The sequence below is a fragment of the Rhyacophila brunnea genome, unplaced genomic scaffold (genome assembly GCF_057557595.1).
Source record: "Rhyacophila brunnea isolate RB1 unplaced genomic scaffold, BYU_Rbru_1.0 scaffold_6, whole genome shotgun sequence".
In the NCBI taxonomy this organism is placed as follows: domain Eukaryota; kingdom Metazoa; phylum Arthropoda; class Insecta; order Trichoptera; family Rhyacophilidae; genus Rhyacophila; species Rhyacophila brunnea.
In genome coordinates, this window is record NW_028233276.1 from 36781599 (window position 1) to 36805419 (window position 23821).

The 23821-nt window shown below is 34.5% G+C and overlaps 1 protein-coding gene and 1 non-coding gene across 2 annotated transcripts in view; both read left to right on the forward strand.

Moving 5' to 3' along the window:
- The first annotated feature begins 3035 nt into the window (after positions 1–3035).
- Positions 3036–3154, forward strand: LOC147065619 (5S ribosomal RNA). The gene has a single exon (XR_015071850.1). It is a non-coding gene; the product is annotated as a 5S ribosomal RNA (ribosomal RNA).
- Positions 3155–4991: 1837 nt separating this feature from the next.
- Positions 4992–23821, forward strand: part of LOC147065620 (glutathione-specific gamma-glutamylcyclotransferase 1) — a 52344-nt gene continuing 33514 nt past the window's right edge. The window contains exon 1 of the mRNA XM_085956651.1: positions 4992–5321. Within this exon, the coding sequence (XP_085812777.1) occupies positions 5124–5321 (198 nt within the window). The 5' untranslated portion in view covers positions 4992–5123. The remainder of the gene's footprint in view (positions 5322–23821) is intronic.

The window sequence follows — 23821 nt, forward strand, 5'->3', positions numbered from 1 at the left end:
CCTGACTTTACTAATTATCGTTAAACGAAAAGTTAATTTTTTTATTACATCTACTACTTTTTATGCCATATTCGTTATTGGACGTCGGCGATGAGTTCGCCCATTTACTCATCTTCCGTCGCTGCTCTAAATAAGGATTGAATGCTGAGCTCAAACCAGTCTCTGAAGTTTTTAAGCCAGTATCTTCGTCTTCTTTCGAGACCTCTCTTATGGGAGATCTACTCTTGAATGAAAAGACGCAGACGTTGATATTTGTCGGTATGTCACATGACGTGGCCAAAACAGGCGCTGACAAAAAGGGAGGTGGGTTTCTACTCCGAGCCCCCCCCCCCCCCCCCATACAAGGAATGAAATTGAAATCATTTAGGTGGACGGAATAAAATTTCTTCTCCATCTTCATCATGATCTGATGATTGAGAATCGTGAGCCGGATGAGTTGGAGGTCGAACAGCCTTCTCAAATGGTTGGTCCTACTCTTCTTGTCATTTTAAGGTACGTACGGCCCGTGTCAGTTGAAAACCCATTACACTCATGAATTATTGGTGAAATCATCCTGGACATCCAATGTTTGCTTATTCTGACTCGGCATATTTAGGATACAAGACAGAGCGGACAATACTAACGATCCTAATAATAATTATAACCGTTAGGCCATGCATATTTAATAACTACTTGTGGATACGACAGGTCGCAATAACTCATAGGTGAGCACTGAGCACACGTAGTTATAGCTGCAGGCTAGGGGTTAGATTCAAATTTCGGAGTGTCTGGGTATAAGGTATATACCCGGGAAATTTCGGGGGTCCGCATTGTAAATCCGGAAATAAGTGTCTACTGCTAGATAAGTGAATCCCCCCCCTTCACGCCCCCATGAAAAATCAATAATCCATTATTATGGATACTTTTTACCTGTGGCCTGGAGCAAAGTATGCTAACTTTCTTGATTTTATTTCTCTGGTTATTTCTATGGTCTTTTCCATCCTCATCCTCATCTCACATCACCTCATTACGGTGAGCATGCCCGTACAACCACATTTAGAAAGCTCAGTGACGTCCCGCGGGGATAGGCAGATTGAGCGTCGCTTGGGGGCGGCAGTTACTCGAAAGGCGGAAAATCGAGGATAATCATTTTGTATATAAGAAATAGCTACCTAAACTAAGTAATAACGAAATTATCTTTTCATTTAAAAAAATCAGCTCACCGGTTGGATTAAACAAAATGTAGATATTAATTCATATAAAAGGTTTAACAGGACTGTATTTTTGTCGGGTACGCGATGTGTAAGAAGGCACTTTATTACCAAAATCCAACGTCAAAAAAATCCCACTTTAGGGGGGAAAATATTTTTTAATTTAATTTTGTATGTTTTAGTGGTAGGTATATATTTTGTAAGTACCTACCTTACGTATCCATACAACACATTTCTTAGATATTGGGGTTATGAAAGGATGATAAAAAAATACTATAAAAAATGAAGCGGCATTTTGGCGTTACCTAGGGGCGGCATTTTGTCTGGCAATAAACTATACCTTGGGCCTAGGCAAATAAAAACACGGCAAAAAATGATTTGTAATTATTCTCCAGCACCCTTTATAGAAAAATTTCTTAGATTTTAATTTCTAACACAAAAATTTCGAAACACTAATGTCAGATTTTTTTAGAAAGCCAATTCCTAATGGAACTGTCAAAAAATTCTCGGTGTCCACCCGAATTCCGGAGTGGTGTAGGTCATGGCTGGGGAGGGCTGACAGGGCTCTAGCCTGGGGGCCTGGGCTGTGGGGGGGGGCGGCGTGTCGGGTTGACCAGCTAAGTGAGATGAATACACATCATAAATTAGCTTTAATAGTTAAAAGAGTCGTCTGCGGCGATAGTATGATATTATTAAAAGAGCCTATGGGACTAATTTATATTCTCCTCCTTGCCCCCCCCCCCCCGCCCAATATTAAATCCTGAGTGCGCCACTGGTCATTGCGATAGCTCCAAGCTTTCTGAGAATGCAGAATGTTTTGGTTTATTACTCTCTAATCTTAAAACCAAATAAAAAAAACTGTTCTATGATCAATGGAAGTTTACATTCACAATATTGTTAGGCATCAATATCATGTCGTCTTCCAAACAATGATTCTCCCTCTTTTGCCGAAAGCTCAAGAATAAAAAATATTGACATAGCTTTGTTATTAATTAATTCGTCAGAATAATGAACTCATGAGAAGCGTAGGTATTGATTTCCTTCCATGTACATTTTTGTAATGTGACTCCGAGTACAATCGTCACTGGATGTTGTAATGCAGCATCCCGAAAAATACGAATACAAAAATACTACACCTAAGATTAATATGAAGATAATAAGTATGTAGACCATCAGCAGTATCGTCTACATACTGGTAAACTGGCAACGGTCATGGCCTGAAGCAATGGTAACAGTTAGCACTAAACTTGTAGAGGCAAGGGTCAAAGTTGAAATCGCGCGCGACTTCGCGAAGAAAATCTGGTTTGTGCATCACTAAATGCATACCATTATAGCTTTATTAAACCATCGCCAGATGCCAGTGATACTTTAGATTCTTAAAACAATATATTATTTTATAAAAATAAATCAACTAAATACTTTTCTCGAAAAACAATATTTTATTGTACATATTCATTATTTAATATAACTAATAATCTTGTTAACCATTTTTTTTATTTTTCTAACATTTATTATGGCATCTGTTTTATTTTATACAAACTATTTTGTAATCCATTTTTATGTAATTTTTTCGTTGAAAGTTTTGATAAACTATCATAGATGGCACTAACATATAATTATGTAGCTGTTTTAGGTTCATATTAGATTGAGCTTTCGAAAAATGCAAGATCAAAAATTGCAATATCTGTTTGCGCTATCAAGTTTACTTTCAATCTATCATTGACAAATAAATCAAGACCACAAATTAATAGAGAATTTGAACTTAAATTCCGTGTGTAATAATGGAACATTCAAATTTTTTTATGTTACGATTGATTAATAAACATTCCATAACTTGTTGCTTTCGCCAACGACCATACCATGTTGAAAGCACCGGTTCTCGTCCGATCACCGAAGTTAAGCAACATTGGGCGCGGATAGTACTTGGATGGGTGACCGCTTGGGAACACCGCGTGCCGTTGGCTTTTTTGTTTTTTTGCATTTCGTTACAATTCTTTCGATAGTCATCGGCTTACCGGTTTTTTTCAAACCGGGACAAAAGATAAAACAATTTTATTTTTTGAATAAAAAAACACAAAATTGGAAACATTGTATGATTTTGACCATTCATAAAGTAGAAATACCTAGGTGATGATGCCCCCGCCAGATAGTTGCACCAATTATTTAGAGTGACCACAGTAGAGGCCGAGAAGAATCAGATCAACCCGTTGATAAGTCTGTTAGACAATCGACAGCCAAATCATTCGGGTCACGATCCTCACTCATGAGGTCCTGACAAAGAAGATTATACCATATACCTGGCTAAATATTATGTAATATAGTTTTAACAAAAAGGAAGTCCGCGTGATCTCTGGTATTGGGGGTGGTCAGCACCCGGGCCCAATGACCCAAGTCAGGCAAATGTTTGTGCTTATCTTTATGAAGAGGACGACACGCGTTGGACCGGTCGGTTGCGATCGAAGCGTTGGACATGCCTGGCATGGCCATCCGCTTCCTGAAGCGGGCCCCCAGGCCAGTATCTATGGCGGCCCCCAACCTATCGCTAAGGTTAAGGGCAGTGTGATTTTCTACAGTAGTGTTCCCCGACTGGTTTCCACGGAACCCCAGGGCTAAGGGTATGTATGAGTATTCCGTGTATTTTTAGCGATTTTTAAATAAATTCAGTTGATTTAGAGTTGTCGGCACTCAGCATACCTAATATTATGAATCATTGATCGCGACCCCCTTTTGTGGAAACCAAGTAACATGCAACCCTTCGCCATATTGGATAAAAAGCCATTTTGTAAGTCAGGAAACACACTTAATTAATTATAAAATAAAACTCTACACGTGAATTATCATTTAATTATATCAATCGTCATATCACATCAAATTACATCACACAGCCACATACGGCGACTTGTTTTTACTATTAGAGCAAATTTATGGTGTGTATTATTTTCACTTATCTGGTCGACCCACCACGCCGGGCCCTCTCTAAGCTCGGGCCCCCAGGCTAGAGCCCTGTCAGCCCCCCCCCCCTTATGGGGGCCATGAATTGCATGGTATATAATAATATGTTTGGCTTTCAATTAGAATTAAGTAAGTAGGTAATAGGTAACATTTTGAAAATTTTCTGCCAAAATCTAAGCGAGAGAGCTTATAATATGCACCTACCTAACATTGAATTTGATTATCGACAAATCGATGAATAAAAGACAATATATTTGAATAATTATTAGTCATGAAACAATCAATCGGACAGATTTTAAAAAAAATGCGTATCTACCAATCAAATCTCAGAATTATATAGGTAGGTATCTCAAAAAAATTATTCTGTTGCCTTGCGAACGCGAACAAATTCGTCAGACGGATTGTTCGTCTGTTGAAGGAAAGTGGCTGAGACACGCGTGGAAATTCGACTTTGAAATTGCATCAGCTGTCATGCGACCAATCGATTTGAACTGTACAGTAGAACGAACCGTTATGATTGGTCCTCTTGCGAAGGTCTCTTTTACGCATGCGCTGTCTCGTTTTTCTTCCTCGCGTCAGTCTGACAGCAGTGAATTCTGTTATGTTTTACAATAATTATTGTTCTTGCACACGTCGTATTCGCTTGACACGTCTCGGCGACTTAAAACAATTTGAAGAAATAATATTAAAATTGACATAAAGTGTCTAGTTAATAGCCAAATTGTGATAGATTATTGTATTACGAATAAGCTTGTGAAAACTTAATTTCAGACTCATGAGTTTTCATACAATATTTCAATGCAGATAAACGTGTTGTTTTCACATTTTCGTTCGTGTTTAACTCTTTTACACTGCGCTTTGATGAGTGAAAATCTTTTAAGAAAATCGATTCGCAGAAAACTTTACTTATAGTAAATAATTTTATTTGTCGTGTAAAAAAAACGTTTGGCTCTAAAAATAAGTGAAACAGAATCTAAGAAGATGGCATCAGATAGGCTGCAAGATGAAGATGCTGCGAGTGAATCCACAGATTCTCCTCTGGCTCTGTGGGTATTTGGATATGGTTCTTTGTGCTGGCATCCAGGGTTTGAATACAAACGATCGCTGAACGGCCACATTAAAGGATTCTCCAGACGGTTTTGGCAAGGAAATACAACTCATCGTGGAACAGATGAATATGTAAGAATTATATATCTATTTGTAAATTTAATTACTACTTACACACTTTCTATTTTTGATTATCCGTTCAATTTCCATGTTATGGCGTTGGATACGACATCTCTGTTAGGGTTTGAAATCCAGGGATCCAGCTCGATTTGACATTAGGTTTTATATGCATTTTGAAAAAACTTTGTAAAATTTTATTCCGTGTACCTATTAAATCTATGTCCGTGTAATTAATTTATAAACAAAATACGAAATATTTTTTTTTTAGAAAAATACCTACTTACCTAATACCGTAATGTAAATATTGTAAAAAAAATACGTTTACAGTTTAGGTACCTATAGTTTATATCCATATCCCCACATCCCGAAGCGGCCCCCCCAACCTATTTTCTGCAGTAGTGTTGCCCAAATTTTATTCCGTATTCCGTAAAATAATAATTATTTAGGGTTATTAATTATTAAGGGTATTCCATGTATTATTTGCGATTTTTTGTATTTTTAAATAAATCCTCTTGAATTATTGAGTTGTCGGCATTCGGCATCATAATAATATTATGAAGCACTGATCGCGACCCCCTTTCGTGGTAGCGAAGTAACGTGCGACCCGTCGCCATAATAGATAAATAGCCATTTTTATTAATCAGGAAACACACCAAAAATAGTAAAGTATAAAATAAAATTCTACACGTGGATTTTCATTTAATTCTATCAAACATCATATCACAGCTAATTGCATCGCATACTTAGCCACATACTTATTTAAAAATATTAATACCTATTATTTTTACTCTTAGAGCAAATTTGTGGCGTGTCTTTATCTCACTTACTGTATTAACTGGTCGACCAGCCACGCCGTACCCTGGGCTAGAGTCCCGTTAAAAAAAAACTAAGATTTTTAATAAGTAATATATAGGTATCTATACTGCCTAACTATCTATGTATAAAAATAAAAGCATAGGTAATGCATTCTGTAACATGTTCATGTATATAATTTAACTCCGGAATAAAATACTACCTTAGTAATTTACAATGTGCTTAATTTTATGACATAATTATACTTTAAAATCAAGTTTAGCCCACATGTAATAAAATTATAGTGGCCATCAATGCCGCTCTACGTCATTGAATCAATAATTATTTCGAAACAACCGAGAGATGAAAGTTATAAAAAAAAATGTATTTCTAGGTAGGTACCTAGTCTAGGTACGAACGGTGCAATTCTTAGTCGGCTCGCACATTGGAACTCGTCTCGCCTAAAAACGCATCGAATACGTCGATGTGACGTCATCGTCATTTAACGAAACAACATAACACGTGTTGCCAAATGGAGCTTCGCAGATCGATCGAATGCAACTGTTTCGTCTGAAAAAAACATCTGGCTGTTGCATTCGACATGTTGCATCCTTCTCGGGCTCCGAGTCGGTGGGTCGAAGTCACAAAGAAACACATGCGAATTGGTCATTCCTATACCGGCTCGCCGATCGCCGCATTGAAATATCAATACGTTTCGAAGGCTACGCGCGACTGTCGGTAGATAGATGTGCGAGGTTGTGTCATGCAACACTGGCCGCCTGTTCTCGGAAGCTTTGATTTATGGCGGTAAGGCACACGAGGCGATTTGTGATGTGCGAGCCGGCTTATCGCTAGCTTCGTTGAGCTGTTGCTAACCGGTAGTTTTTCCGACCATAGACACCAGACATTTATTAATAATAACATTATAAGACTTTGTTTTTATTTTAAATTAAATTTCAGCGTCAATTTTAATATTTCTCTGTATAAGACTTTACTTACTGCACCATGCCTCAGGATCAGAGTTCCATGGTAATTGCACGACTGATATACGAGTACAATATACCTATCCTTTTAATCATGTTCTAGCATAGTCTAGTTCTAGTGATACCGACTGACTCGACTGGCTGAAATCACTGTATCGTCTCTCTGGCGAAACAAGGGAGGTTTCGCTCCTATTCAATTCTCATTGATACAAATAGAAACTAATTGTATACCTACTCGTCCTGTCTCTCAGTTCTACTTCCCTCAATCAGAGGTAGAAACCACTATACTGAGCACTCTATAACCGGATAGCACAGGGAACACACATGACGGGAACTGTTTCTTAATAATATATATTTAAGTTTGTCACGCAAAAGAAACACGCATTCAATTTTCGAGGACCGAGCCATTCATATAGATATCCCACAACTATTCCCATAACCAAAGTTACTGAAGAATATAATATTACATAAGGATATTTTATACGTAGTTTTTCATACGATGTATAAATACTCAAAAATTTGAATTTATTTGTTCAGAAATCTTCGGGCATCTTGCTGATGTATGATAAAATATGATAATAGGTATTAATAATACGTCACAACTGTCCTCAATACACCCTTGGAGGCGTACTCGAACTATACTCTTTCCGGTCTTCATTATATTGCGGACTTATTTATCAAATTTAAATTTATCGATCTGCTGGGTGTGTAGGAGCTATACTAGTTTGGCATCTTTGTGCATTTTCCTATGCTCGGAGCGATGCTCCTATAATTTCAAAACATTCGAAATCGACCTATTATTAAAAAATAAGTAAATACAGCGATTTAACATTCTGAATAATGTGAGCATTAAAATTTACTTATTTACAATTTAATACCTTTTGTCACGAATTTTATGTTATAATTACACGTGTCTGATGGCTATTACATGACATTCTTTCTTCTTTCTTACAAACTTAACTTTCGCACATTTCTATTATAATCGGAACCAAGGTACTCATTTATCAATTTTATTATTATAACATGTAATATAAATTATTTTTAATATCTCAGTAAATAAAAATAACTGACGAAATTTATAAAACTTATAATCGTATGAGTAGCCGAGGATACTTGGTGTTAGCATTGGCGATAGTCAACAATAATCTACCTCATCTATTGCTACACTCCATACTTTAGTTACAACACAAAATATAATCTATACTGGGCCGCAGGCGAATAAATTAATATTTTACCGGTATTCAGTCATTAATTGGTTCTATGTCCAATCCAGAATTTTCTCAGCTTGACAATTCTTACTAACACCACATAATTCCGAAGACATGCATCTTCATCTTCTCCTTCCCGGTTAACGGAAGTTGGATAGCATCACGAGTTACGATATGTACCTTGAATGCTGCCGCTTGGAACAAGGAAGTCATGCTGAGGTCGTAACATTTTTATAGATTTCTCAGCCATGAGATTCGCCCTCTGCCTGTTTTCACTAAACCTTGGCAATCTGGAGCGTTTATTGTTTTGCTGCTAATTGACACGTCCAAAGTATTAGGTTTTTAAGACACCATTGTATTGCATATTATATACTATATTTTTATTTGTCACTATGTCCTGTAGGCAAATGCGTAATTCAGATGTTTATTTTCGTACGTTACTGTTTCAGCTGCATAATTGCATAGGGATAACATATGTTCTCTTTTGTTAAACTTCAAACATTGTATGTTTTCAATTACTTACTTTAATACACAAGAAACGCAAATATCATAGGCCAATATCCTGCGTCTGGCCTGATTCATGGCCAAGTTATTTAGTATGGTAATAAATAAATCATTAGATAAACAAATCTATAAACAATTCCTTACTATCCTCATTGAACATGAATCGTGATGCAACTTATCTTATAAATTGAAATCTTTCAATGTTTTTAATCCAAGACATGAAACAAGTCCATGACTACAAGGACCTTTGTAATTGTTTATTATTGGACCCAAAATATATCTTATTAAACACCCAATAAATTCTTACCAACAAATCCGAAAATACGGTTTTAGTAAAATTGTGTATCTTTCTTTTATGATTCCCCGATGGGTCATAATTTGTATTCTGTAATCCTGTTTGAAATCTTTACTATACTAAAAAAAATTACATCACAAAATCGATCGAATCCAATGTTTAATATCTTATTAAGTATGTATACCTATTTAAATATAACACTACATTTAACAATTTTAATTATACCAAGATTACTACTTAAGTCAAAAGAGACGATTTGTAACTGTATAAAAATGAGGTGCTGTATTAGTTTCGTCGGTATATTTTTTACCACCAAAAAGTTGACGCTGGAAAAAAGACTAATTATAAGAACATACTTAGGTATCTAACTGATTTTTGCCAAAATATATAAGCCAAAGCTTATTAAATAAATCCATGTTTAATATCAACTTAACGAAACACTGAAATTGTACGTATCACTATAGGTACTTACGACCATTGAATTTCAACCGACCTTGGCTAACTGTAAAATTTCCACATGAATTGACGTCTACTTTTTAACAAAAATCAATATTGCCATACTAAACAATCCCCTCACGCAAATATAGGTAACTACATATTTTTTAATTCTTGAAACGAAATCTTATAATCCTGCAAAATGGACTTGCTATCAGTTTAAACTATTCTGTTTCTTGCCTCGTTCAAACGTGATCTTTGAAACTACATCTGCTTGCAATACTTACTATTATTATCGTACTTATTTGTATGTTTGTTCCACGATTTAGAAATTAGATGGATAAGCCGTCATCACGTTACTGACTTTGTGAGAGATATATAGTAGGTACTGGGCAATGACAGAACAACACTTGTGTAGACCTACTTAATAAATAATTTCTGAAAACAAAACAAAATTCAAACAAAATTCTTGTTAATTGTTAATTTTAATGATAACACAAAAAAATCTCCTGCGTCACTGCTTTAATTCAGGTAGGCGGTTGTATTTTAATCTTCATACATTATTGTTATTGATTTCTCCGTACACCCGAAGAAGCAAAACAAAAACAAAAATATTAAGAAGATAACATGTCTACGGTGTCTAAACTATTTTGGGTATTCCATACAAAATATCCGTCGTCGCGTGATAACTTTGTGCACCTACGTCATTGCGTAGAATGAAGACAACAGATTAATAAAAAAATAATTACACCCAATGCTTCAGGAACAAAAATCACGTGGTGAAAATTGGAACTACTTGGAATTATTTAATGCTAATTCAAATTACTGTAAACAACTTGAAATTGAATATACCGCCGGGTGAAATGTCGAGACCGTAAGAGAGATTGAAGGTTAATTACTATTATCGAATAAAATGTTTATATTATACCAAAAGGATGTCTATAATCTAGATGGATACGATGATTCGAGTAATCTCGTGATAATGAAATTATACTCTTGGAAGAAGCTTCTAGCGATCCATATACAAACACTCAAACGTTAACAAATCCAGCCTCGGTTTGACTATCAACCATGTCCCGTAAAACATTCAGTTTGGTACCCAGATGAAACAAGAGTTTATTAATCAAGAAGAGTAAAGTCAGACAAAGAAAATACAATTGACCTTGGAAGACCATCTAGATGGATGCGATGATTCGAGTAATCTCGTGATAATGAAATTATACTCTTGGAAGAAGCTTCTAGCGATCCATATACAAACACTCAAACGTTAACAAATCCAGCCTCGGTTTGACTATCAACCATGTCCCGTAAAACATTCAGTTTGGTACCCAGATGAAACAAGAGTTTATTAATCAAGAAGAGTAAAGTCAGACAAAGAAAATACAATTGACCTTGGAAGACCATCTAGATGGATGCGATGATTCGAGTAATCTCGTGATAATGAAATTATACTCTTGGAAGAAGCTTCTAGCGATCCATATACAAACACTCAAACGTTAACAAATCCAGCCTCGGTTTGACTATCAACCATGTCCCGTAAAACATTCAGTTTGGTACCCAGATGAAACAAGAGTTTATTAATCAAGAAGAGTAAAGTCAGACAAAGAAAATACAATTGACCTTGGAAGACCACTAACAGAGTCCAAGATTGAGAATTTTTAAGGTGCATTGTCGCAGTCGGAGCTGTAAATGGTTCCGGAACCGAATACTGGAATCCCAATAAATACTTATTTTTTTAACCGGCATTGGAACCTCTGATTCAAAAATTGAGAACGCCGAATTGGAACCAACTCTATATAAATCAGTCTTCTATTATAGGTGGAACCTTGTTATATTATTTTTGTCGTCGTTCACTTATATTCTTATTATATATTCCGACGTAAGTTTAACAAAAAAAAAAATGTGGTTGAAAGCCTGCAAATTATGGTGTTCCTATGCCAGGTAAAGATATTTTGAAAAAATAGCATAGACACCATTTTTTTTAAATTGAAATAAAATATCCTGAAAACTTAGGGTACGGTCCATAGATGCCGTGGATGCGGCGCATGCCTTAAGTATCCATAAAACCAATAAACAAATTGAATGACGTACTAGTTGTCCGGTATTGCTACATATGGGATGGAATGTGGTGTTTCGAGGGAGTACCTAACTGATGAGAAGAACACCATATTTATTTTATTTGTTTTGAAAATATATCGTTGAGTTTTCACAATGTACATTAAAATTTTACTATCCGGCATGATAAGTATCTCAAAATACCCCATATGGTTTAAATCTATTTGCTTTTGAAGGGCATGCCCGATTTTAAAAGGCACCACACGCCATTGCAATAGAGCTAGGTAGGTTGGTATATAGGATTTTTAAATAACCGTAACCAAACTCTGGAACCACAGTTCCTATTTTTTACTTGATGGAACCGAACCTTTAAATAAATTGGGGGTCGAACAGCTCTGATTGGCAGTCGAATTACTCCACAATTATATCACCGAATATCGACAGTGATACAAACGATAACAGAAGAAAACATATTATTATAATATAGTAAACAAATAGTTATCGAACTCCATAATAATAAATTATTACAACACAGTCTTGTATGCTCATGGTTGCGTAATGAAGATAACCTCTGACAGAAAAGCGTTAGTCAAATTTAATAATTACTGCAATATGAAAGTTTGTCTAATAATTAATAAATACTTTCGTTACTTAGGGCATGATGTTCATTTTTAAATACTTAAATATTAATTATCCACATATGTCTTTTGTTCTGAATATTTTCTTGGAAGACATTACTTTGTTTGAAGCATAATCAATTATTAAGCTTCATTAATGAAGAAGATGTACAAATAATTAATTTTTCCCAAGTTTCTAAGAAAGCAGTGTTTCTATTTTTTGTTGGCAATGTGTAAATTGTTTCCGTTTAGCAGCTCACAAAGTCTCGTCAAAATTACTGGAAAATGTTCTTGCTCAGTAAATTGGGGAAAATTAAACAAAGAATACAGGAGCATACCTACTGAGAGAATTTATTTTCCTCGCTACAAAGAATTCGTGGTGATATTAATAGATTCTTGGTAGGTACCTAGCTCTTCGTGGCCATGCGCCGAATTACATGAGTTGTCCATCCAGCTGATTTTAGGGTGACCCTGTAGTCGTTTAGTGCTCCTTGCGTGTTTTCCATGTTCATCCGTGCCTTTCCCATTGCCAATTCATCAACTCACGACCTCTATCACACCTGCGTACTCTTGTCTACTTCCTTTCCATTGGTGTCTTTTGTATATAGCATTTCCGAGGTTAGTGCTGTTGGCACACATTGGTTGAACCACAAAACATATTAATGCGAAAGCGAGTCTCCATAGACCAAGACTTTTGTAGCTTTGGTCAACGATTTAATGAGGGGCAAGAAAATAAACTCAATAAATACAAAACCCCCTGAATGTCCTCAAATATTATCAATGTTAAACGCACCTTGCGTTTATGTGATACATAGACATAAAAAAATATTTGAAATAACATAATATGACACGTGTTTGTTTATCCCATATTTCTCCACACTCTTGAATCGTACGTTTCAACCACACCCAGAAGGTAACGCACTTCTCAATATTTTTGTTTTCCCTGATGCACAATGGTGCCCAACACGCTCCACGTAAATTTGATTCTGCGAGCAATCTCTTCATACGTACCACCAATAACCATTTGTTGTTCGAGATAGGCGTAGATGTTGATCCATCGAATCATTTGCTAGATAGGTACTAACTCTTCCTTGGTGGAATACCTATGGAAAAAATACTGAAAACAAAAATGTCTTCTTGCTTAATTATAATTATTAGAGATCACTAAATTATTAATGAGTCGTCCATATATAATACGTAAGGGGTCGGAGTCTCATAATATAAACTATAATGTGTTGATTTTTGACGAGAGGGTTTTGTAGAAAATGCTACGTCACATTTCTGACTGAGAATAAAATAGGTATATTCCGTCAAGACATAGCTCTACTACTGGAAACAATAATTATTTACGAATGGAGTTCAAAAATGTGACGTAATTTAGAAAGAGGGGATTAAAATAATGTGACAATGGGGTGCAATCATAATACTCGTACATAGAACTCTCTGTGTCACAAGACAAATGAAGATACTGTCGATTAAATATTTTCAGATATTATAATTATGTACATTTTCCTTACACGTGTCCAAAGCTCCTGAATCATTTTATAGCGGCGTGAACACGTGTAGGTATTTATTTATACTTGAGTTGCTAGTTGAATAACATTCATGCTAAATAATACTCAGATGCATGCAATAGGTACGCTATCTTTCGTATATAGAAATTTGGCGACAGAATGGCTGAACAGAATTCCTCGATACGTTTTTGCAACCAGATCAAATTATTGATTAACATTTTTATTTCGCCTACCGCGATTGGTGGGTATATGAACTAATATCCATTATGGTAATCGACATAGTAGTTGTTACAATATCTATCGATCATGATAAAATAGCTACCGTTTCAATCTCAGACGGTATTAGACCTGTCGCACATACAAACTCTTCTCGGCTACATGTCAAATTTGTACTGCCACACATAGCCTCGTTACGGCATTTTTGGTAGAATAAAAACATGTGGTTGTCGCGTGTAACAAATTTCACTCGACACGTCGCTACCTTAGTATTGGTTTGTGACACAGACCACTTTTATCAAAAAAAACTTTTTTACGTAAAACGATCATTAAGTATTGTTATGTTACATATCCAGTGACAAAAGACCAAAAAATATTGAAATAAACTAGTTTTAAGTATATTTTTGTTCCAAATCCATAAAAATAATACAAAAGATTGCATTGGTTTGTTCCATATCCGGATATAGAACAAACCAATAGTATTAATTCGCTACGCTATATTATAAGTTGTATTGGTTTGTGCCATATCCTTTTCGACCAATGGCATTGCGCATTTTATCTGGAAGAATGTGGACAAAGAACAAAACAATACGTAATTTTAGTCAGTTTATTTAGTCATAGTGACATTTAGTTACGTCATGCATAACGTTTGACTGGCTTTAATTTGTTTGTGATTCGTCTTGTATTATTATAAATAGATGTTTTAAAGTAAATAATGGATTTTCTCCATCTCCCCGTAGAATTTCTGATAACATTTGATTTGGAAAATGTTTTTTTCTCTTCCAAAGGCAAACGTATAATTTTTTTTATAAGTCTAAACTACAGCTTATTGCAATATAAATAAAACTGTATACGATTGTGTTTGGCACGAATTCCTGAATGGCAGATCTGGAAATATTTTGGAAATACTGACGCAGATCATTCGTGACATTCCAACCATAAATCATATGAGTACTTAATAATTTTGTGGCGAGATAAAAATGTGTAGGTACCTCTAAATAAAAATTCCATTATGTCAACTGCTCTCCTTGATATAGGTATTTTCAAATATTAACGTAATTGAACAAAAGTTTTCTGAACCTGGGCATGGAACATTACAAGAGGTAGATACTGCTCATTGCATAATTGAACATTTCCTAATAAATTGGGAGGTTTATTGTCCATTTTCATTGATTCGGTAGGTACTAAGGTACATTGAAAATTTCATAGAAAAAAAATGTTTTTTTAAGTTTTACAGATGTTAGAGGCTGATTTTTTCGATTACCTCCCAAGTCATTGCAGCCTTTTATGCTTTTACCAATATTCAATTCACAAAATTAAAGCATTTAAAATACTCGTACGAAAAACAATCTCTTCTGTCAAATGTGAAATGGAAGATGGATTTCAATAATAACTTCATTGAAATAAATTTGATTTGTCATAATATAATAATTATCCCTCCCAGTAGCTCTAGAAAAAAAATGGGTTCCACTACAAAATGAAAATAGTAATTGCAATATTTTACCTCAAATTCCTATTTTAAAAAATATGTTCCAACAGGAAACAAGAAAATCGTTGAAATTAAGTCAATGATAAGGATTTCTTCAAAGCATTATTTGCATTGTATGCAATAAAAATTAAATTAATTTTGGAAACGTTCAATTGCCTTATTTCCCTTTATATTTCTTATTTTTTCGATGATATTGTATTATAATTTACATTATGTCCTTTTTCAATCATTTACCAAGATGAAGTATTTTATTATTCTTATTGTAACAATTTTTCTTATCGCAATTAATGATAAATATAATGACCTATAATGTGTATATTATTATTGACAAAAAGACGGTAACAATGAAATATTACGCGCGTTGTAACACAAAAATAGGAAAACATATTATCTTGGTTTGTTCCATATCCATAATTTGTTCCATATCCACAAAAACGAAAAACATTTTGCATTTTGTGGATATGGAACATAACAAAAACGTAAAATGAAGCATTACGGTGTATAAATGCCATGTAAAGTCACTATTTATAAGATATATAGCTGAATATAATAATATCCCAACAGAAAGTTTGTTTCTAAACCAAACGCAATCGTAGTAGTAAGCATGTGTACATGTAGTGCTCGTTTCCCGCTGATTATTGAAGTTATTTGAATTGGTCTGTGTCACAAACCAATAGTAGGCTAGCGACGTGTTGCAAGTAGAATAGCCAAATGCTGCATCGGCGCATGCGCAAAGATGATTCTTCATTCGTGTCGGCGAGCCGCGTGACTTCACTGACCCGGCATGGTTTAACTGTTGCATCATTGCGTCAAATTTTCGTGGTAGTCCATTTATACAGCGGCGATTCTTTGAGAAGATTTTAAGGGGGCCTCGAAACAGTTCAAACCAGTCATACAATTACTGAAGTACATATACCAAAATCTTCAAAGGGTGCGTATTTCTTACAAATTAGGTATAGGTACAAGGGCACAAAAAGTATAACATAATCTACTGCAAATACTACCATTCAAATGGGCGTATAACGCATTTCATACATACTTGTACACAATTAATAAACCACCAAGTAATAATATTAGTATTAATTGTCATCGTCATCAGTCACTCATCAGTTGATCAGTCACATTTATTGTTATTTATTACTGTACAGGTGTGATTCTAGGAATGAGACTAGTACGTTGATATTTTTACTAGGTGCGTTGGTAGTTGGAATTTATGAGTTTTGTTGTACTAAGCCCGCCACTGCGTTTATCTCCTATATATTATTATCCTAAGAGCTTTTGGAAAATTCACTAACGGCTCATTTAAGCGACATGTTATTGTTATTTTTACATCTTCACTTCGAAATGTGCGCTACCGATTCATCTACCGTTTGAATTGACCACATTTCAGAAATTTTCAATAATTTTACAGGTACGTGACGTTTATATCCGATATTTTCTTACATACCGTATACGATTCGCCATATTTCATTTAACGTACAGCAGAATGACGTCTTCGTCGCTTAAGACCTTCTAATCCTTTATTTGACAAAGGGATTCGATTATTTTTATTCAAATATCGTAATGTAGGCATTGGCGCACTTTTTTCCGGTAAAAAAACCATAATCTTGGTACAATTTACTACGTATAATATCTTTTGACAGCGGGGTACGCCACTGACGGCCATTTCATAGATAACGTGATATTCCAAATTTGATTTTTTTAAAATACTTTGTGGCTGTTCACTCAATCTTTTTTTATTGAATAATTACCTAGGCTACTAATTTCCATAGATCAGATAGTCATATTAAACTAACAAAGTTGCCATTGCAAACAATAAAAGAAATTAATACGAATTGTTATAGTCATCAAAATGTGTGATATTGTATAATATCTACCTATTTTTATCATCCCTATCATCATCAATCTTGACCTATCTATTGCTGGATCAAGGCCTCCTTAGCCGTATTCTACTCCTTACTTACACATAAATTGTTATATTTATCAAAATCAGTAATATTATATTATTATCTACCTATCTATATATAATGCCATTATTATCACGAGCCTCAATAAATCCACTGCTGGATGAAGGCCTCTCTACGTTGATTGTATTCTTGACAGTATTGAATTTCTAATGCTATTTATCTACATATTCATACGTCATCATAATCATCATCATCATCAACCAGGATCAATCCACTCCTGGATGAAGAGTTCCGCAACCTGATTCTACTACTATTGGTTTAACGAATTTGTGATATTATACATATTTCTATTCATCTTATCATCATAATGGCCTCCCTAGCCCGAATCTACTCCTTTCTGTCATATGAATTGCTGTATTTATCAAAATCAGTGATACTATATTTATCTACAAATTTATAGTGTTATCATCATCATCATCAACCAGGATCAATCCTCTGCTTAATAAAGACCTCCGTAGCTTGATTCTACTCTTTTCTGTCATATTAATTTCTGTATTTATCAAAATTAGTTATATTATATTTATCTACATATTCATATCTTCATCATCATCATCACACCGACCTGAACCAATACACTGCTTAATAAAGACCTCCCTAGCCTGATTTTACTCCGTTCTGTCATATGAATCCCTGTATTTATAAAAATCGGTGATATTATATTTATCAGCATATTCATATCATCATCATCAACCAGGATTAATCCACTGCTTAATAAAGACCTCCCTAGCCTGATTCTACTCCTTTCTGTCAAATGAATTTCTGTATTTATCAAAACCGGTGATATTATATTTATCTACATATTCATATTGTCATTATCATTATCATCATCATTGACCTGAACCAATCCACTGCTTAATAAAGACCTCCCTAGCCTGATTCTACTCCTTTCTGTCATATAAATTGCTGTATTTCTCAAAATCGGTGATATTATATTTATCTACATATTCATATCGTCATCATCATCATCGACCTGAATCAATCCACTGCTTAATAAAGACCTCGCTAGCCTGATTCTACTCCTTTCTGTCATATGAATTTCTGTATTTATCAAAATCGGTATTATTATATTTATTTACATATTCATATCGTCATCATCATCATCATCGACCTGAACCAATCCACTGCTTAATAGAGACCTCTTTAGCCTGATTCTACTCCTTTCTGTGATATAAATTTCTGTATTTATCAAAATCGGTGATATTGCATTTATCTACATATTCATATCGTCATCATCATCAACCAGAATCAATCCACCGCTGGATGGAGGGTTCCGCAACCTGATTCTACTACTATATTATACCTATTTCTATCTTCCTTATCATCACTGACCTGAACCCATCTACTGCTGGATAAAGACCTCCCATGCCTGATTCTACTCCTTTCTGTCATTTGAATTGCTGTATTTATCAAAATCGGTGATATTATATTATATCTATTTATATTTCCATTATCATTATGAGCCTGAATCAATCCACCGGTGGATGAAGGCCTCTCTTAAGTTGTTTGAATTTCTGTCGGTCATATGAATTGCTATATTTATCAAAATTGCTGATATTATATTTACCCATTCATAATATCGTCATTATCATCACCAACCGAGATTAATCCACTGCTGGATGAAGGTTATCCCAACCGAAGTCTACTCTTCTTGGTCATATAAACTGCAATATTTTTTTTAATTTGTGATGTTATATACCTACCCATTTATATCGTCATTATCGTCATCAACCTGTATCAATCCACTGCTGGATGAAGGCTTCTTTAAGCTGATTCCACATCTTTAGGTCTTATAAATTCCTATTCTTATCAGATATAATATGTATTGCTTCATTATTTATCAACATTTGTGTCGATATGAATGTCCCGCACCGGGAAATTATATTGTTTAAGGTTAATTTTTAAATCAAAATATGATTTTTAAAATATTATTCTATGATTCCAAGCATTTATTTTTTATAGACAATCAAACAAAATAATGTTTAAATTTATTTTTTATGCTGCTAACCTTTTTCTATTATGTACATGGGACCAGTAAGAGATTAATATTCGCGTTATATTGGATCGCTATTTATGATAATCACAATTGAGATGTATAATTATTTATCATATTTAAAAGCACATACCTACACACATATTGTATTAAAATTAAAATAACAGTGGTAGCAATTGGCGATTGCCAGCTGTTCTGCTAAGCCTAGCAGCCTGAAATGGTGTCATATTGAGAAGGCCAGACTCCAGAATAGAACACGCACATGACTCCAAATTTGTATTGGCAGTGACGACATGCAGATCGTAAAACTGACAAATCAGCTAAATTTTCAACTGTCTGACGTGAATGAAAATCCATCCCGAAGAGAAAACTATGGCGCCGTCTATACACACTTTACAATTATTATATTAAAATCCAACACCAAGTCACTATGACGAAAAGCTGTCTGCAAGACCTAGCGAGACAGACTGGCGAGAGCCAGCTGGCTCAGCTAGTATTAATTATTACTTATTAGCAAGCCCTCCGCATGAGTAGATTTTAGTGAGTAATGTTTTACCAAGTGCATAGCCAACACGCCAGTGTTGCCATAATATAATTTATAAAAAACATCGCTTGTAAAATTATAACATTGGAATAAATATTCGATATCTGGCAACACTACGACACGCACACTGTCACACATATTTTCGAATAACCCAGGAAAGGGTCGCGGAGGAAGTGTGAAGGGGGCGAGGCAAGTGCATGAAAAAGTTCGTCATGTTTTGAAGGACAAACACATGCAATAGCTCCATCTATATTTTTCTATAATCTAAGCTTATTAGTTACTAAGCTCACGTCAATTGCGTACTAATAATTATTGAAATTAAGAACTTCAGTGTTTTGTGTTGCCATATCTATCGAGTACTCTTTCTACTAGTCTACTACTAGAAACAATGTCTACCTAGAACTCCTAGAAGCCATGTTGCCGTTTTGCTACGTGTGTCTCATCGCATACGCCATACACCGTTAGCTTCCTACGTACTGGTTGATTTTGTATTTTCATTTCATAGGGCTCATTTTATACGGTGATGAGCTTAGTTCTAAATTCGAACACCTGACGATTTATGATGGTATATCTATTGTTACCCTTTATTTTTTGATCTCTCTCGATCGGTCGGTCCATGTTTCGCACGCACAACTTATGAGCTATGCACGTCATAGCACACATTAGTTGAGCAGTTTTGCGATTATAATATTTTATAATTAATATAGTATGTAATATCAATTGCCGTTAAATTTGGTGCATGGCAGAAGACAAGAGACTACACGTGTACCGATTTGTCTGGGGATGGGAATATAGTATTAGTAGCTAAGGTTAAGAGTTGCTAGAAGCAAGCAATCAAGTGATGAGGTAAGAAGACCTCGATACAAATTTTATATTATGAGACGTCCAGTCCACATACTATGCTATATATAGATAAAAGGAACTTTTTATATACAACGTTTTTAAATTTTCTGTTGAATCATATAAACTTGACTTGACTAGCTTAAACGATCAAAAAAATTTGCACTTGATAGAAATACTGAATAATGAAATGTCATTTCATATTGATTTCCATAGTAACGCACGTATGTATTATCAATAATTTAGTTGCTAGTACCCCCTAGCAACCAATAATGGTATCGAAATAACTTTTCATACAAAACAGAATTAACTGAAAATGAATTCAATTCTACTTAAAGATGGCTAAAAGTATTAAAATAATGCATTTGCATCGTGTTCTGATATATTCTAAAAGTTTCAAATGTCTAGCTAGTCGGGAAGTTAGTTAAAAATCGATTGCAATATTTGTACCGTACAAACAACCACCGGACAAATAAGAATACGACCTAAGAAACACGTTGTAAAATACGTAATTTCACACAATATGTAATAATACAGTACTTCAAAAAACCCGCCAAAAGCATACCAAAGAAATGTTTAAAAGCTGAACAACCCACAGAAACTGATTATTAAAAATTACACAAATATTTATGTCGATATGTTCAATTTCATGCTGCTTATATTTATTGCAATAAAGGGTTTAACAGCTAGGTAATAAAAATGAAGTTATTGTTCTAATTAAAAAATAAAATGCAAAAAATAACGTTAAAATCAACTATTTTCGCTTGCCACATAAATAATCGTTTACCACAAATATTTTCATTGTGGGCTGAATTCAAATGCGTCTCATACAAAGAGTTTGGATTACCTATGTAGTGCATTTTACACTATTTCTATTATGACATTAAAACGCATTTACCGTACGAATGAAGCATGGTTAAATTGGTAAATTGCACCAATATTAACATCATTAAGTTTGCATTTCCGATTTCCTAATGCAAGCAATGGCTGTCGCTTTTTGAGATGAGATCATATAAACGATTTTACAGGATTTGTCAACTAAGTAATAGAATCGAAGTATTGTATTATTGGTTGCTTATCTATCCATTGTGAATTGCAAATTGGTAAATAGATCTCTTTCGAAGTGTGACTGTCTTCAAATACACCTGTAATGCGAAGTTATTTTTCTAAAAAATCTAATCAGTAAACCATAGGTCCTTATTTTTGCTTCACTTTCATGTTTAGGCTTTCTTGAAGAAGGTTTTCTTCAACATCTTGGTCTCATATTATATTAATTGCGGTTTAATAATACGTTTATTGTTGTAGCTTTGTGTGATTTAATTGTCATCCTCAGGGACTATAAATCCGTTCAAGCCCGTAAATAGATTGTCAAATCTTGAAGTAGAAAATTGTAAGCCACGATTTTAAACCTCTTTTGCATTTACCGAATGATGAAGCGAAATGTGTGACTCATGACATGAAAACTCTTCACCACTGAAGAAGCATTGCACTAACCTGACTAACCTAAATTCCTTGAATGCGAAGTCGCATACGTTCACCGTTCACCGCATCGTAAACAGTATACCTACCTGCTTACGTACAATAAAGTAACTAACAACCTACACTGAAAGTAAAAGCGCTCTTGGCATTGCTTTGCTTGTCGCGAAAAACTCAGGCGATTTTATTTATACCTACACATTGTATTTTCACGTGATCACTTATTCGCGAATTCAAATTTTATTATAGAACGTGCCAATAGCAATGTTATATAGTTCTTAATAATTCAAATGTGGATCTACCTACCTATATTGTATATGTTTTCTCAATTTGAATTCCCAATTAGGTATTTCTGATACCTACACTATGTCGCAAAAGAATTTTGTTATGGTCTTCATTGAATTTTTAAAAATTCTCTATCTGTGCTTCCGTGATTATTTTCATCTTGGCGCGCTTGACGCATTCCAAATTGAAACTCATTTAAACAATTTTATTCATAAAATTTCTCGCAAATATGCAAGCTGGATATAATATTTATCGATTCATTTTATTACAGAAATGTATGCTCTACTCGTGGATGGTTTTATCGTTATCGGTCACTCCATTTTATTTTGGGATTCGTTTCACACTTACACATTGCACCTTGCATCGCAACTGAAAAATTACACGTCTTGGCATTCGAAAAAAAATGATTCACATTATTTATTTATGCAGTATGAAAATTCTTTTTAATTCCCGATAATTAAATTTTACCAACCAACCATACATAAATAATGGAAATCTTCCAAATAAATTCCTTCATATAATATTATTGGTAATAATATTTATGTTGGTCGGAAAATTGCCATGTTGTTAATAAATAATTATTGTTCAAATTCGTAGATAATAATTTTCAACATTACCATGTAGGTAGAGTTGGGTTTCGGGAATTCTCGAGAAATTTTCGAGATGTCCCATCCCGAATCTCGAGAATTGAAATTTTTAACATTTCGGGAAATCCCAGATCTCGAGAATCTTTTCTCGGGATTCGGGATTTCTTTATTATCAAATATTAATTGAAAAAACGATTTCCTATGTGAAAAAAAGTGGACAGAAACACAAAACGTTAAAAAACTGATCGGGGCATTTAACACAATTAAGCCAACGTCGACTCAAAATGAGCGCAAATTTTTGAAACATCAGGGAATTTGTGTCTCAAAAGCGTACGCGATTGTCAGACGCAGCGATTGACAGCCTGTGTTTTTTGGAATTATTTTTGTTTTCCTACTTCTATTTTGTTTGTCTTTTTATATAAATAAAAAAAATTATTATTTTTTGGAATTTGTCTGTTTTTACACTGATTTAAGGATTTTTACTGGTTTTTTTTTTTAAATTTCCCGATATCGAGAATTCTTTTCTGAAAATCCCGAATCTCGAGATTGAGATTTTCTCGGGAAATACCCAACTCTACATGTAGGTACCTATGTCGTTATTCGTGACACGGTATTTTCGATTTCGCATCTTCGGGCTTTATGAAGTAATCGGTATTTATTGATAAAACTGATAAAAAATAAGACGAGTTCAATTGACCGATCTACCTACAATTTT